At 47.8% G+C, this 18,053-nt stretch overlaps 1 protein-coding gene across 1 annotated transcript in view; it reads right to left on the bottom strand.

Moving 5' to 3' along the window:
- The window catches only part of LOC139330608 (uncharacterized protein C1orf21 homolog), a 28,033-nt gene extending 10,239 nt beyond the window's left edge, over positions 1-17,794 (bottom strand). Inside the window, exons 1-2 of the mRNA XM_070961611.1 lie at positions 17,457-17,794; positions 4,276-4,405 (exon numbers count right to left, since the gene is read on the bottom strand). Coding sequence (XP_070817712.1) covers positions 4,276-4,366 — 91 coding nt within the window. The 5' untranslated portion in view covers positions 4,367-4,405; positions 17,457-17,794. The remainder of the gene's footprint in view (positions 1-4,275; positions 4,406-17,456) is intronic.
- Between the last annotated feature and the right edge of the window lie 259 nt (positions 17,795-18,053).

Raw genomic sequence — 18,053 nt, 5'->3', positions numbered from 1 at the left:
AAGTGAATTACTGTATTTTGCAGACTATGGTTAGACAGATTGGTTTCCTGATATAACAGGCGTCTAATGCAATTTATCACTAAAATCCCTTCGTGTCACATGATGATGGTTTAAATCTGAGGGAGTCATGTCTGCAATTAGTCAAATTTAATATCTGAATAGAATTTCTAAAAAAAAAAAAAAAAAATGTGCACACATTCGGGGGCCTGCTGCAGCTTTTTCTTAAAAGCATGAAAAGACAAAGACGCATCCTGCAGATATAATGCTGCGTTTGATAATGACAAGCCTGGACAGAGGACGTCAGCACGCACCGGCTGTGCGAGCTTTGACTGCATGTGTTGACACACTCGCCTGCTGAGGGCAGACAAGTCGCAAACCGAACTCACGACAGATATCCCGTGACCGGCCGATCACCTGATTACGTGGAAACAACTCCTGTGAGGCCGGCGCACAGACAGATCCATGTGATCTATATTTGATATGCTGGATTCACAATAACCAGTTAGACAAGCGAGGGAGTTAAAAATACACTTGTTCTTTTGATATTCTGGGTGGGTAATTTGTAATATTTAACATTATTTTTAGCCCTCTCCTTTGACTAAAACTGGTGGTTCTAAAGCTGACAGAGTATCCAGTGCATATATCTAACCTTTATTTAACCAGGGCTTTATTCACCGAGCATGAAAGCAGTTTTCCAGGAACGCCCTGTTCCACAGTCACACCTGGAAGCTGCCCAGTACAGCCTCAGTTGACCTCACTGGTGCAGTCGAGCAGCCTCGTTAAAGAGCACTTCAGCGGTGATGATGAGGGCGGTGCCTGCGCGGGGTTCGAAGCGGCGACCTTCTGGTCACCAGAAACTGTTTGTTGTGAGTTTGTTTTGTCATTTCTGTTTCCTCTCTGCAGAACAGAGAATTCTCTGAAATGTGTCAGCACAAAAAAGTTCATTCAAGGATGTGGCTGCTCTCTTTCAACTGTGCATGTGATAATATTTCCAAGGACTGAGTGCCCACTTTGCAGCCTGATAAAGAAACTAGCAGCGTGATTGAAGCACCAGCGTTTCTTTGAGGCCCTTATGAAAGAGTCAGTTTTGAGCAATCCCGTTTTCTGGGAGTAAAACATGCCGCTGTTCCTTTTGCAGGATCAAGCATACCTGCTTTCACACTACTTTCCCTGCATCTGAGAGAAGCATCAATTCAATTTCAACTTATTTATACAGCGTCAAGAGTCTCAGGACACTTTTCATGCAGACCAGACTCTTTAATGTACAGAGACCCAACAATTCCCCCATGAGCAAGCGCTTGATGACGGCAGCGAGGAAAAACTGGGACCCTCAAAGGTCCCAGCAGCTACGCCGCCTCAAAGCAGTGAAATCACACCAGCGTGTTGTGTGTACATGTTAGGGTGTCACTCATGCAATCATGTACACACACAGCAACGCACACGCTATCTCCCCTCCCATCTGCTCCAACTGTGATTATTACAGACATCAATAGCACGATGTTGTGGAGAGTGTTGCTATTTTCCCTCGTCATCCTTCAGTGTTTGTGTAATGGAGCTCAGACTTTTCCGGTTATTGTGCGAGAGCGGCTGAGAAGGGGGGTGGGGGGTGGGGGGTGGGGGGTGGGGGGGTGGTTAGTGGCCGGAGTCTGACAGAGCGGGCAGCCAGAATATCTGGGACACACAAATACACACAAGGACAGGCTGACTGACTGGCAGGCAATCTGTCGGAGGTGGATCAGCGTGAGCAGGACCGGGACTCGCCGTCTCCCTAAATGCACTGATATGCAAACATACACGGGTCTACTGGGGGTAAATGTGTGTGCGTGGGCGTGCCGAGTCACCAGCGCCGGCCAATCTTTTCCGCCTCGATCACGAGAAGTGCACCGGATGCAGCGAGGCAGTTCGGCCGGGGTCGGAAAGGGCACCGAGTTAAATGGGAAAGAATGACTTATGTGACGATGAGTGAGACGAGAGAAAGAGGAGCACGGAGGCTAGATGTGAGGAAGAGCGGATGAAGATGAGATGAAGAAGAAAGGGGGTGAAGGAAGGATGTTATTAAGGTTGCAGCCTGAAATAAGTCTAATCCACGCTATCCAGGTCACGTTGGTCTCCCACCTCCTCTCACACACACACACACACACACACACACACGCACACACACTCACAGCTCAAACAGTAGTCTGGGGCAGCCGCCGCCACTCCGGATTCCCCTTTAACCAAATGAGAGCGAGACTGGAGGGATAGGATGGGAGGAAGAGGAGAGGAGGTGAAAGGACAAAAGGTTGTGACCTAATGTTGTGCCAGAGAAGAGAGGAAAAGAGCTGGGGAGAAGAAACACTGGGAGATGGAGGCAGGAAGAGGAGGGAGAGAGGAGGAGAGGGGGCTGCCAGAGACCCAAAATAGAGAGACGGAGAGAAAGAGGAAGGGAAGAATGAGGCCTTGAGCCGGGGAAGGGAAGAGGCGATCTAACAGAGACAGGGAAGCAGAAAGAAAAAAATAAGAAGAGCAGCGGCGGCATCAACACACGTCATTCTCCCTTCCTCTCTCAAGGAAAACGGCGCACTCCTCCCGTCCCTCCCTCTCATCTCCTGCCTGGCTCTCGCTGCTCCTTAAAAGACGAGGAGGGAAACAGGACGTGAGGGCAGAGGGATCAGGGGGAGGGGGGAGGCTGGATGAGGAGAACGTGTCGGAGAGAGAATATCAGGGATGAGGAGGAGCAGCGAGTCAAAGAGAGGTCGCGGAAAGAGGGTGAGAGGCTGGAGAGGAGGGAGGGAGACGGGTCAGAGGGAGGGAGCGAGGCCTCCTGTGGATCGTCATCTGCCACGTCCATCCGCCCGTGTGCAGCTACACCAGAGTGTTGCTCCTAATTCTTAATCGCTGTTAATCCGTCTACCACCCATCATCTCTCTTTCTCTGGCTTTCGCTTTCAGTCCTGTCCCTCATTGCACAACAGCCTGCGAGCTATTAATAAAGCTCGAGCTGCAGCTGACAATTACACACATTCCAGATTAATCAGTCCATTACTTTTTGCAATTAATCGATTTTAAAAATGACATCATGTTTGCCCTTTGTCCACAAGCGTCTTCACCCACGCAGGCAGCAACAGGAGGGATTCAGTGCGGAGGATCGAACGCCAAACATCGACCCAACAATTTCACCACCTAAGTCAAAAAGTCGTATAATGATGTAAAACAGAGAACAGCAGCAAATCCCTGCAGCTCAGAGGGAGCGTGTTTGGTATTTTTGCTTGAGAATTAAAGCAAACGATGAATTAATTGTTGAAATTGTTGATTAATTGTCTCCATCTAAGACAGAGAATGATCCAGTGTTCACCAACCTTTTTATCTTGTGACTTTAAAGGTATGACATGTAGCTTTACTGCATTAAAATGTCTAGAAAACAGTTATACTACTATATATATTGTCTGCTATAAATGCTTTTTGTCCTTCCTCAGGGCAAACCAGCAATTTAGTAACGCACTTTGATAATGTTGAAGCACTCAAAAGTTATGGATTAAAGAAAGAAGGGTCAAAATCGCAGCTGTAGGAGCTGGGATATTTAGTCCCTGATATGAGTCAAGCCCCAAAAACAATGGATCCTACATTTCCCATAATGCAACTTAGTAGTATATTTCATCAGAACCCCCCTGCTTCCTGAACGCTCCTTTCTTTCAGACCTCGCACACGCTCGCTGTAAAAACTCTAAAGTCTCGTGCTCGAGCCGAGAAAAATTCAATTTGAAACTTTGGAAAACTTCCTCCAGAGCCACAGAAAACAGAATATATGTGTTTTGACAGGCTGAGCAGGACTCATCGGTCGAGTGGCCTTTTAACTACACCTGTGCAATCTCCGCTCATCATTTCTCACTCCTTTCCCCTCACTTCCTTTTCTGCTTTCTCTCTCAAGTCTCACCTCTGCTTTCCAAAACATTACGGACGTCAAGGACACTGTACACAACACCTGAGCGAGCGCAGAGCTACACGCTGCAGCCTCGCTAACGGGTTACTTCCTCTCTCTTACATGAACTGTCAACACGGATGACTCCAATAAAACTGCCGTGTTGACAGTTATTGTCTGAAATGGAGAAGTTAACACTCTGCCAGAGGACTGTGAGCCATAATGAAGAGAATATACTGTGAGGGCACACGGGGCGATGGGTCTGCTCTGAGCAATTAACGGAGTGAAATGGAGCTGTTAAGATTTTATTGACATCTGTGTGTGTGTGTGTGTGTGTGTGTGTGTGTGTGTGTGTGTGTGTGTGTGCATGCGTACTGACCGGTGAAGAGGTCTCCGTTGCTGTAGGCCTTGCCGCGTCCCTCCTCATCGTTGGGCACGGCCGACACCTGTTTGGCCGAGGTGCAGCCCATGGCCTCACACTCTGAAACCTCTCCTCATCGCACTCTCACCTGGAGAGAGACGAACATCGTGAAATGAAAAACACTGCTTTTACAACGTGCTTTACAGGTGTCGCCTTGTTCAGCTTGGGCGACTGACTGTCACTCGCGCTGCGTAACCGCTTCTTCGTCTTTACTCCAAACAAACTGGGTCAATCGATGAGAAATGCTTCATACAGCGAGAGATCTGCCTCTCCATCAAAGAGGACGCCCTGATCTGCAAATCCAGTCAATGCTACACTTGCAAACAGTGCCAACACTTCACAGAAGGGTGTTCAAGGCTTTACTTATAAAATACATTTAGCCGCATTTTGGATATGAAACCTGATATTATTTCCTTCAGCCTCGCAGCAGTGACGATCTCACATCAAGTGTAGGTTGAGTCATGACACACCAGCAGAAAGCGAAGCGAGCATTTACATGGAAGTGTTGCAGATTAATACTTCAGCAGCGTAAGTGCTCCTTTCAGGGTTAAACATAACGACTGTCATTACATGTGGAGAGCAGCAGGGATTGCCCAGTGGGCAAATAAACAAGATGATCTGGTTTGAAGCAGGGCTGCAGATAAATCAGTGTTTCGATGACATGCATATATCTCATAATATGGAGGCAGTGATTATTTTTCTGTTTAATTCTTAAAAGTCAAAATGTAATCTTTAATGCTCATCGTAAGCTGCTGCAGCAACAAGGCCAGCATGAGCGTTTCATCATGTATTTATTTGATCAATTGCTTAAAGCAGTATTAACTGATCTTTGTTTTGACTGTTTGGGTGTAGCCTAAGCTGTACATGTTATCGCCTCATAAGTCGAAGGTGTTAGCGAAGCGTTGACTCTTTACCTGTCGACACAGAACATTAGCATTCAGTTGGAATTGTGTTTCTGCCCATTAAAAGAACGTCAGTCCAATATTCACTCTTCTTTTAGCTCAGTTTTTGTTCTTCACCAACTCTTGAGGGAAATATCTGGCTCTTTAGCCACTAAATGCTAAAGCTAAATGCTAAACCAACTCACCAGCTAGCTGCTAACACTGTCTGTTGTTTGGTGCTGGGTGAATAGTGTACGGTGGGTTTATCTTAGCTTTTCTTCGTAAAACAGTTCAGGATGTTCACAATGAACCAAAAGAGTGAATTTGCCAGCCAGAAAACCAAAACAATGAGCTAAAAGACGCTAAAAAGCACTCTGTAGCAAAGGGGAGCTGCAGAGTCGAGAGGCGATAATGTGGGTTCATCGCTATAAGCGACATCTTTTACTTCTGATGCATTAATATAAAGATTTTGATCAGCTTTAAAACATTAAATACACTTTGATTCTGTCGGCTGACTAATAATTTCAACGTGGTTTTCAAACTTTGTGTTAGCCTAAATCTGCCCAGCTGAAGTGTCCTTAAACACCTCCCTCTTAACATCACAGGAGTGGGACTAAAATAAACGTAACACTTGGTTATTATTCAGAAAAGAGGAGAGAAAAGCCCTCCCATCCAGAGGGACAGCTGACACCAAGCTGTGAACGTCACTGTCAATCAATCACACGCACTGTCACACACTTTACACTATAGATAGTCTGCATGCCACTCACACATGCCATATGCTGTCATTGACAGAGCCCATCTGACTGCTGCCAGCAACAAAACACACACACACACCAACGCACACAGAGGCAGCCAATGGTTACCTATCACCAAAAATAAATCTGCAACACCAGAACATAAGTGAGAGGAGGACGAGCGGTGAAGTGCTTTCACACCTAACCTGTTTGGTTCAATTTAAACGAGCCCTGCTGCGTTTGCAAGGCGAGCGCGGTTCCTTTGGGCTGGTGTGAAAGCTGTCAATCAAACCCTGGCGCGGCCCAAACAACCAGACCGAGACCCTTTTGAGAGGAAATCTAGTGCGGCTCGTTTGTGGCGGGAAAGTGATCTGACCCCGATCCGACCCACCCACTACGTGTACCCCGCAAGTTTGAGCAAAACAGCTCCCGTAGCCTGGAGTGAATTTAAAGGCACAGACACACAGAGGACGTATTTGAACGCACCGCAGCAGCTCCAGCTGCAGGGTGAGGGAGGCTCATCCACCTTCCAACATGGCTGCCGGGTCACCAACTTTGTCATACTATGGCTAATCAGTGCGCTAAATCATGCTACTGCAAACATTTTAGAAACAATGCAGTCACAAAATCTGGATTCATATTTTATCAGCGCTGCCATGAGACTTTGATTTGATGGTCGTTAGCCTCATGCATCTCGCTGGACAGACGCATTTGCATGAAGTTGATCCATGATTATGCAAATTCAGATACAGTGATTAGTCCGTCAATTTGCCACGCACTATCCATCATGCATTACGAGGTCGACCTGCTGCTCTCCATAGAAGACGAACGTCCATCCATCAATGGATTCAGTGTATCATGAAGGAAGTCTCAATTCCTTAAAGGAGAGAGGAGGCTTGAAGGAGCAGCGGGGATGCACAGGTGTATGCTTTGTGTCATTTTTTTTGGCACTTTGCCTCTTGGGTTTGAGGGACTAAGATGTGAGGAGAGGAGGGGAGGAAAGGAATCAAGGATGTTCAAACTGAGAAATGAGGAAAGGGGCTGGATTTGTGCAATGTCGTATGTTGCATTCAGCCAGCGGACCTCCTTCTTCCTGTTTACGTTCTTGCTCCCGCCCCAGAAACATCTGACCAATGAGTGAAGCTAACGTTCCCACATGGTTTGCAGAGCTGCATTTTGTCTCTTGGGTTTTTCTCTGCGTAAAAAAGAAATCGAACCACTGAGAAAACGCGCCTAGGTCACCAACCCGTCAACTGATTCAGACCAGAGCAAACCAACTATGGGTGTGAAAACAGCCTGACATGAAGAGAGCAGAGGGGGCTGGGGTGGCTCTCCGGAGAGGCAGAAAAGTCAAAGAAAGGGAGGAAGTAGGTGGGGGACAGGGGAGAAGTAAAGGATGAAAAATAGGTTGGATGGAAAGAGGCCAGAGAGAAAGACGAGTGCAGAGCTTCAAAAGAGCGCCGCCGGCCCCTCCTCCCTCCTTGAGTGATCCCCGGTGCGTTTGAAGTTGACAGGAGGCCAGTGTTTACTCCTGCGGCCGACCAGCCTCCACCTCTGTGGACACGACACAAAGCGCCAGGTGGACACAGGGAGTGGTTCCTGTGTGATGGGTGCCGGTGGAGTTCGCTGTATGGACGGTCGTGGCTATACAGTGTTTCTGTTGTGGTTCACTGTCACTTTCACCTTTCTCTGAAGTGGATGCTGTAATCTGACTTGTTTACGACCCGTCTGATTGGCTGTCTGATCGTTTCTTTCCCTGTCAGACTTCACTAAAGTGCCGTCACAGGTCTCAGCAGTTAACTTGGTGAGTTAGGGCTTTTTATCCGACAACTTAAATGTGAATTAAATATTCAACCTATGATAATCTGTCCAAATTCAGAATTGACCGTGTGAGCGTGCAGCAGGCTTTGCCTTTCACTCCAGCAGGGACTGTTTTTAAAACAGACAGGAATTTAAAATGACGTTCGGTGGGCCTGCTGTCCCATCTGGAGCCCGGGCTAAACTGATTTTTGAGGCTGACACCGTCATCGATATTTCAGACTTTCTGAAATCTGATATATCTGCACATGAAACATTTTAATAAGAAGCCCATAAATAACTGTATACTGAGTGGGACATTTTACATATGAAAAATGAAATGCAATTTTGTCTTACTGATCAGCCACTGTATACTCTAATATGGTATACTGCGTTCTGGTCCAGCTCCAGCTCCATCAGTAAACAGGACAATTGTTCTCTTTGTTATCACACGCTGAAGGAAACTAACAAACCAAATGGGTAATAATGACACCAATCCATCAGAGAGGAAATACGAGGAACCAGTTTGGACACCACAGACGGAAAAATCGTGACTAAAGACGTGGATGTGTGCATCCTTTTCTAAATCCGTAACAACGAACCTGAAGTTAGCTTAGCATTCTGTGATGTGGGTTAGAATTTGCTCAAATCGGATTTGTTAAAAAAAGTGGCAACCCTATGGTGAATACAGCGGTATAACCGATATCCAAAAGCATGAATATAAGAATGAAGTTTAAATCAATTATCCTTTAATCCTGTGGTGGATGCGTGAGGTGTGTGTGTGTGTATGTTCAGTGCCGGATGGTGGAGTTTTATATAATCTTTTCTCAGCTCTCCAGGTAAAGCAACATTAATCTCTGGAGTCTGAGCAGAGCTTACACATGAATTTCTCAAAGGGCCTGCAGGTGAGACGAGGCTGCACTCAGGGAGAGAGAATCAAGAGACTCACATATACGCACACACACACAGGCTTTGGATGTGTGCGCTTGTGTCACCTGTGGCCCGGGCTGTGTGCGCCCTGGTCTAGAGAGCAGCTTATCAGCCCGTCCCAGGCAGCCTGGGACACCTCTTACTACGACTGCCGCTCTGGAACGACTCAATCGTGGCTCTCTAACACACTCATAAACCCACACAGACATGCACAGCTGGATGGTCTTAACGCAGTCTCAGGCACGTCATCACAGAGAGACTCCAGCGGCAAAGTTTCAAAAATAATCTCATCCGGCATAATCTGTCTCTTGACGCGAGTCGCTTGAGCGAGGTTTCTGCTCTGAGGAGGACGAGCCGTGTACCCTGAAACACTGCCGCCGGGCCGCGTGTTACCTGTCAGGTAATCACAGAGATGCGAAAAGCCAGAGAGGGCTACAGAGACAGAAAAGAGAGGAGAGCGGCGAGGGACCAGTCGAGTTTATCTTTACTCTGGGCTATTAGTGTGAAACTGAAGTGAATATTAAAGAGAATCCCCTCTGAAACCACTGACGGATGTGCACTGAGAAGTGTGAGCAGCCTTGATAGATTTTAAGTTTCAAAGGGTCTCCAGTGTGTGGGCAGCATCTGTTTGAAGGGCTTTGATTTGTGTGTATTGAAACATCAAATTGTGAGTAGGAGCAGGCTAAAAATAGACCTAGCAGTCCCAGAGCTATTGTTGTGTGCAGGGATAATGCTAGGCTGTGCGAATCTGTAAGCCAAGCTGCTATTACTCGGGTTATACATATAGGCTACAGCTAGTAGGCCGACTATTACGAAGCCAAATACACCTATAAATAAATAACTGTGCAGCCTGTAATAAGGCGGCTTCACGACGGCACAGAAATCAGTTGGCTGTTGAAATCCAAGCATCAAGAAGTCAAAAATGGTGTTTGGTAAGATGCTGGATTCTTGGTTTGATGAGAGGTGCACAGTATTGATTTTGGTGTTCTGTTTTAATTAAGTTCAAGATATTTCTTCACTAAAATGTGATTTTTTTTTTAAAGTGATAAAGCAGGATTCTCATCCTTGAGGGTCACAAAAGGATTACCGCAGGAGGAAATGACAAAAAAATGTGTATTTTTCTGCCTTTTCTCAGCTTTTGGCTTCTTTTTTTGTCAAATAGTATCTGATTTTACCCATAAAAGCCTTTTGAATTCCTCACATGAGAGTCAGAGAAGGGAAAATTACTTTTTGATTGAACGGCTCACAACTCATAGTCATGCACCGAATGCTTCGTATTAAAAAGGCTGGAAACCGCTGCAGCAAAGCAAACTAAAGGCTCGGGAATATTCCAGTGCGCCAGTGCTAACCGCTCGTTCGCATCCTCTGACTCTTTTGCATGTGTTTCACTGTACAATGAGATCAGCGCGTACACTTTTAGCACTGGCGTCCCCAGCTGGACTCAAGCACTGAGCTCCAACCCAACGAGCCGCTCGGTGCCACATGCAAGACCACAGCGGGGCGTTGCACAGTGTTGATTTAACCCACAGGACAGCCGGACTGCGCGCCGCTCCGAGCTCGCCTACTCCTGCAGACGCTGAAGTGTGTCAATGGGACAAGCTTAGTCTGGCGAGTCAGCTGAAGACCCTAACGCCAACTATCTCTCGCTCCTGCTGTCACACAAACACAAGATGAGCCGCCGTGATCTGCTAAACATCACATCGCCTGAAGGGGATAAGACTTCTTAATACCAATTGGCACACAACCACCTCAGGGTCCACTCAGCTCGCTGCTGATGCTTAACATTCAACACGCTCGCCAAAGCAAAGCGGTAGCCTAATTTAGAGATATAAATAATGCCATGATGTCAGCTTGCAGGTCTTGCGTCATCTCTAGCTAAACTTACACCAGATTTGGCAGAGGGCCGTCTCTCGATGTTTTACCCCGTGAGCAATGTTAAATACGTCAAAACAATAATAAAAGCCAAAGGGCTAAGAACTCTCTTGCACGCATGTGAAGGCCACAAGGATTCCTCAACACATGGCAAAGCACCAGGGCCTTAAAACGGATCTGATTTGGCAAACACGTAGGCTTGTCCATGCCTGCATACCTGGAGGTGAGACGTGACCTACGCGGAGTCGTGTGAATAAGCCTTCTTTACAAGTCAGTTTGTCAAAGGAGGAACTCAAAAAGGACTGTGCAGGGAGATGCGTGTGCGCGAATGCTTGCATAAACACACAGGGCGCACACAGGCCGAGCAGTGTGCAGCGCCAAGGTTTCTCAAACGCAGGGTTGTGCCAGAGGCAGAGCGAGCGAGCGACCGCAGAGCCTGAAAAACTGGCTGAGCAAAGGTGAAAGACAGAGCAGCACTAGAAGGATGTTTCGGGGGTGTGTAACAGGCTTGTTTTCTGCATGGATTTGATCTTTCTCTCTGGGTTTATCGCTTCCCATCACAGGGCTGCCGGAGCAGGAGTGTCTGACTGTGACTCAGCTTCCTGGTAAGAAACCAGATTGGAAAGCCTGGGAGAGGAAGTGATGACTTCAGCCACGGTCAAAGCCTCGGGGAGACTCGGAGCTGCAGGGCAGGCCTCTCAGGGTATCCACCTGTGACCGAGCGGAGACTCATCCTCTGCTTCATCATGCCGAGGCACGCTCTGCCGGTTAAACCGAGCCGGTCAGTGCATCGCGATGTGCGAGCGGCGCTCTCGTTACAGTGGCCACATCCCCAGAATCTTAATGCGTAAGCCGGACTGGAAACACGTGGAGCTCAGAGAATCCTCCAGACAAACGTTTAATCGAAGTAGCACAAAAGACACCCGTAACTTGACTCATCCCATGATCAGTTCAGTCAGTGGATGACTAAACAAAGGTCACACTCATTAAATGCCACAGCGAAATGTGAAATGGCGCCTCTGGGCTTTTTCCTTCGAGGTTAATGTTTAATTTCATAAAAATGTTTAAAGTTTTTATGATAGTGGAGGCTGTTTTTTTCTTTCAGGTGAGGTGGTCCACCTCTGTAAAACCACCGATGACATGATCATATATCACCGTAACGATAACAGGTGGAGGTGGATACCCACCCTTTTATTATCTCTGGGTGTGTGAAGCAACAAGTGGCAAAACGCAATGGGAAAATCAATGAGCAGGACTGCTTTATGGCAATTTTGATATTACAGGATTTTCACGATGAGCTGCAACCTGTGTGACTGGATTTGATGAAAGCAGACATTACCAAATGCTCTTTCTACGCCCTGCTGCATGTCAATACCGCCGCCTGAAACTGGCTCACCTGAAAGTCTGTGCTGAAAAAAGTGTTTGTATTGATTGGGCTTCATACTTTACATATTATTGAAATTCTCCTCTTGGAATAAGAGCAACACAGGAGTGGACAATATAGTAAAAACGTCCATCAGGGCTGCATGATATAGTAAAAAAAGATTATTTTGAGAGACACTACGATTACAATATGACGTGGGAGTGATCATTTTCACATTTCATTTTCACTGAAAAAACTATTAAAATCATGACGATGTGACATTTCCGTACCAAACATACAGTAGAACAAGGTTTGTATGTCAGGGCGTCACTGCAGTACTTCATTATCACTGCACATTTTACCTTTATCAACACAAAATGCAGCTCCTGGATGCTGCACTCCACCACATTTCCATAATATTTCCATTAACTGTTCGGCCCTGATGACACCTTATATCATCTCACTGTATTTCTCACCCAAACTTCGTGCGACAGCGAATGCTTCACCCAACAAATTGAACCTGTTTTGCAGTAGCCATAAAAATCTCCTGATGAGTGGCGTACCTGAAGTGGCTTCAGGACACTGGTGGAGAATGACTGCTGTGTGCTGCAGTGTGTCCACAGTGTCTTTGCCTCTCTGTGACAGAGTCAGGAGTACAACTCCTGGGCCAACGCGCCATAATATTTACTCTAGCCAGGCAGCAAATGCTGCACCTCTCCTCTTGTCCCAGTTTAAGCACTCCATCAGTCTGACAAGCCTGGGAGGCCGTGCCAACACACCGGTGGACAATAAAGGTTTCTCCCGAGCGGTCTGCTGATGCTTAAAGCGTACGTCTCCATTCCCGCTCTGCCTCGCTGTCTGCTCTTGTGTGAGCTCTCTCCGCTTTCGTACCGTTGTAATGAGGGTGACAAGTGGTCAGAGAGGGAGGGGTGGGGTGTAGAAACAGAGGTGGGGGGGTGGATACAGGGGCTCCTCTGTCCTGTAGCTGCAGCCTGGCTGTGTGACTGACAATGACAGACACACTGCACACAGCTAGGGCATGTGCAGGAGAAGAAATAAGAGTACCTTTAATACAAGTCCTCACATACGTACTGTATACTTTGGCAAGAGGCCTATGTTTTTACTCCAGGCTCATAAAAACCATTCGAGCTGAAATTGAGAGGTCTGGATGGCTTTTACCTTTTCCTTTGAGAGAGAGAGACAGAACGAGAGACGGATGAAACAACGGCACGGTGGATGAGAACATTTCAGATTGCTGCGAGCAGCCGAACATCAGAGACCAGCACAGTAGTCTAATTGAAATCCGAGCTGCGCTGGGCCACATTTCGGCGCAGGTAGAACCAAACCATACAAAAACGGATTGTTCCACCTAATAGAGACTAGGCCGGGGGATAAAATGTCTCCTCGGAGGCCTATTACCAGCCTGCGTTTGTGTCGCTGGCTTCTCAAGAGCGAGACAGATTCCCTGAAAGAGCAAAAAGAAAGCAGTCATGGTCGTTTCACTCCCTCCGACTCTCTGTTCTGCTGCTTCCAGTTGTGACTGGGGTAAAAGCAGGTCAGAGCCGGAGGTGATCGGCGTGCGAGAGCAGGATCAAAAGGTTGGAAAAGTAACTGGAGAAACGCTTTGGCGATATTGTGACTTCCTCCCGCGTTCACGTGAAACACACGACAAAGTCTGCCCAGGCTGTATGAAAGGTGCTCAGCATTGTGGTTCATGTTTTTACTGCTTTTATGCATTTTAGCATGAGTGAGTAAGCGCTTGTCGTCACATTCAGCAGCAGACAGCTGCACATGGCTGATGGAGCGGGCCCTCTCCAACACAGCAGCCGCACAAGGTCAAACATGTTTATGTTTTCTCTTCCAAATCCATCTGAACCGCTAACAAAGCAACCCACAACCGGCAAAATAAAAGAATACCAGCATCAATATTCATTAGAAATTTACCACAGCTGAAGGAAATAAATATCAATCTCTGCGTAATTGGCGAGCGTGCTGCAGGATAATTGGCAAATGCCTTTTTGGATGCAAGCGTGTGTGTGAATGAAGCACATTGAAACGTTTCGCCGGCGAGCTGCAGACGATTCACGGCTCAACATGGCCGGCGTGACACAATATCCACAATGTTGTTCTTTCACATGCAAACCAGCCCTTTTCCTCATCCATTATCCTGCAGAGTGGCACACGCACGCCACGCCGACGGACTCCTCAACAGTTTTTAATCAACCGTCCGAGAGACTAATGACGCCCAACATGAGGTTATTATAATTCACAAGCCGCCGACAGCACTTTCATTATGAGGCCATTTCCATACATGTAACACGATATGGAAAATGTATGCAAATGTCACACAGCAGGGCTCCCCCAGGAAACTGCCCCGCGGATCCTGACACGTCTCATTTTTTGACACATTTAGTTATTTGACTTCCTCAGATGAAGCCACGCTCTGTAAATATTTGCCATTTGTTACGTGAATAAGCACCTCGGCTTTTTCCTCAGAAGGTTCATGTTTTATTCAATAAAAAAAAAAAAAGATTCTTCTGATGTTGGCAGGAGTCGTCTGAGGGAGGCGGCGCACAACAACACAAGACCACACTTTTTATATGTGTGTAAAACAAATATTACTTTTGCTGGTTTTTAATTACAGCTCGCCTGAAAGAGCTGAAACAATTAGCTGTTCGGTTCATCTTTTCAGTCATTCTTCATGTTTGCTGGTTCCAGTTTGATGCTTTTTTTTGTCATATGTGATATTAAACTGTATCTTTGTGGGTTTTGGCCGATAGTCAGACAAAAGAAGTGATCTGAATTTGATATAATAACAATGTGAATCAGCTGGACAGGAAGACAATCGTAGTAAAATTGATCGCGATCACAGCCAATACACCAATTCATATCAATGTTGAGACATCAAGCAAATGAAAACAATGGTTTATACCTGCAATGCTGTGATTTCCACTACAGTAAAAGACTGATCCAGTCCAGAAAAGCAACCAGAGTGAACAAAGGTTACACATTTAAGATCCCATCTAAACATCACATAAAGCAATGAGCTCCTGATAAAATGCTGTAAGAAACGGGAACGTGTTGGAAGCTAAACCCGCTCAGTCGCCTTTAAGATCTCCATCACTGACCAGACAACTTTCAACCCAAGACAGGAGAGTGTGTTTCATTTTCACCTTCATCACCTGTCTTCATGTCGAATGCAGGGGCTTTTATTGGAAGGCCGAACCCTCCATTCCTTCCCTCACATCAGTCCATCGGCGGACTTGTCATTATCTCTGCAGGAACGGGCCTGCGAGAGCTCCTTTCACACAGCATTTTATCTACGGCGGCGATGGGAAACAGATGCAGTCTGTCTGATGGGAAAACACTGTGCAGAGATTCACACAGCACTTCAGAGAAAGCACAGGAGCGAGAAGAAGAAATGAGAGACGAGAAAAAACCTGGCAGGCTAAAGTCTGCCTCCGTGTCCCATCCCAACTGGACTCTGGACACAAACTGCACTGTAAACACAGCGAGGGACACAGAGGGACGCCGCTTTATCGTGGGGCAGATACATGCGTGCAGGCTGCAGAGCCGGGCCCCGCTGACTCAAACGGCGAGCAGTCAGAAGACCACCGACGGCAGAAATAGCCCACATCCGCTGATCTGCTCGTCCACTGCAATGCAGACACATAAAACCACACAAAACCAGAAATAAGGCACATGACAGATGCAGCTCCTGTAACGTCTGCAAGCTTGAGCTTTGATTATTCAGCCTGGCAGACCACGCCGATCGGCCGGCGGGCCCCTCGGTCACACTGACACAGAACCCGGAGGGATCGTGTTGTGCTGGCCTCGTGCTTTCTGCACTGCAACGCCGACCACCTCATCACACCTGACGGCGCTGAGCGCACAAAGCAAACACAAACTGGATGTAAGGCACAGTCATGGGAACTCCCTCCCACGCCCACACACAGATGGAGAAGACATCCTGGTAACCATGGAAACCCTCCACCTCCTCACACGGTGACATCACAGGTGTTGCATCATAACCCAAACAGGGGGCCGAAGAATCACCTGACCTGCTGGTTAATCAGCTGGAGGTGAGGAGGCCACAGGTGGACAGGCCTGGGCGGGCAGACGATGGCGATGATGATGATGATGGAGGGGACGAAGAAGAGGGAGGAGGACTAAGAATAGATCCTCCTGCCTTGGAGAAACAGACAGAGAGGAAGAAAGAGGAGCGAGGAGGAGGAGGAGGAGTGAGACTCTTGTGTTTCAGTGTCTTTCGCTAGCCACCGGAACCAAAAGCCATATGTGAGCAACGACTCACACACACATACACACCACAGCGTGTGATTACCAAGCAAGGGAGGGTGGGAGAGACAGGCAGATGGAGGCAGATAGAGGAAGACAGACAGATAAATCAAGCAGGGTGGGGGGACTCGCAACATCCACTCACAGGATTGCCGGCACTTGATCGTAACCTATATAACCCTGATGTAAGCTGCTGGTGACCGGGTGCTGCGTCCTGTGACGCCAACCTACTTTCACACCAGGATGCTGCACAGCCACCAAACGAACGTCCTGCTCTGGTGTCCATCAGACGGGGAAATGTACAGATAGGCAGATAGGGAACTTGTCCAGCCCCTCTGCGTCTGAGGAAGTGGGGACGAATGTATTCTGAAATGGACTGGGGCGAAGTTTTGTCTAATGAGCTGCAAATGAGCCTGTATATCAAATCTAAATCTGGCTGCGGTGACTTTCCTAATATCATCCAGCAGCTCCTGTCTTCCCTCTGAGGCAGAGCTACAGCAGCAATGAGCAAAGAGCCAGCCTTCTCATGGTTATGTGTGGTGGTCAGCAGAAGGCAATGCTGCTCCCCCTTCACGCTATGAGAGCTGCGAGGCTGCACGGCAGCCGCGGTAGTGGCCCCTGGCCCGGCCACAGAGCTCTGTCCTGTCCCGGAGCTGCAGCTCGGCTCAACAGCTGTGTCCAGCTGCGCAACGACGAGACACTGGGCGCTTTGTTCCCCGCAGGAGCAGAGTTGTGTGACTGCAAACGCTCTCCGTGCGCGCACACATAGTTTCATTTCCACAAAGGTTAACGGCCCGAAGCCTCGGCCAGCCCGGGTCCGTGCTCCCTCCGCTGAGCCCCGAGAACGGCCGCGCGGCAGGCGGAGAGGGAGCAGCGGGATGAGGGGGCACCAGCCAACCAGGATGTGTGGAAAAAAATTTGAAATGCGCCGAGCGAGCACACTCACACACTTCCCGTGAAACGTGCACGTCTCCCCCACGAAGCCCTGTTGTGCGTGTTTGCGTTTTATCGCTGATAAAAGGAGAAAAAGCTGCGGTAGCGTTGCAGCGAGCAGCACCGACGACAACAACAACAAAACACCGACAGATGCGAAGCCCAGTGTGCAGGAAGCAGAGCGCCGGGTAATCACGGCACACTCAGGAAACAACAACAAAAGCGAGGAGTAAAGAGAGAAAGAAACCACAAGCGGGAGCGTGGTTTACACCGAGGGTGAAATGACACCTCCGGCAGACGATTAAACAAGTAATTCACGCTGCTACTTACTCAGATGAACCGGTTCCGCTCGGTCCACTGGAGGGTAGCCGGTCGGTCTTCCGGCTGTGTGTCGGGCGGGATCTGAGCTATGGAGACTGGAGAGCCGAGAGCCTCGAGGACTGAGCGTAAACTGTGGCTTGCGTCATTTCACCAGGATGCCACTATTGCGCGCAGCAATGCAGCCATCTTGCTGAGGAGCGCCCCAACAACTCAGCAATCACTGCTGGACCCGAGCTGCTGCTGCTGCTTTGTGCTGGTCCCAGTGATGGAAGTGGTCCACCGTGAGCTGGTCGTGTTGGCAGGAGGCGGTCTGTGGGGTTTATCAGCTCTAAGGCACAGGAGTATCTGCAGGAGATCCATCAACAAAACACTTTTTGCTGTCACTTTCACAGTGAAAAGTAAAGTACATTTATTCAAGTTGTGTACTTAAGTGCAATTTTGAGTAACTTGTGCTTTACTTATGCTTCTACTCAAACTACATTTCAGAGGCAGTTATTTAGTACATTAAAATGCTGCTTTCATGTCAGTGTATCAGTCATAATAATCCAGTATTATGCTCATTAGAATAATAATATTCTTTAAAGGGACCATTGGCGAAACAAACAC

The sequence above is a fragment of the Chaetodon trifascialis genome, chromosome 4 (assembly GCF_039877785.1).
Source record: "Chaetodon trifascialis isolate fChaTrf1 chromosome 4, fChaTrf1.hap1, whole genome shotgun sequence".
In the NCBI taxonomy this organism is placed as follows: Eukaryota; Metazoa; Chordata; class Actinopteri; order Chaetodontiformes; family Chaetodontidae; genus Chaetodon; species Chaetodon trifascialis.
This window is presented reverse-complemented; position numbering and strand designations above follow the sequence as displayed.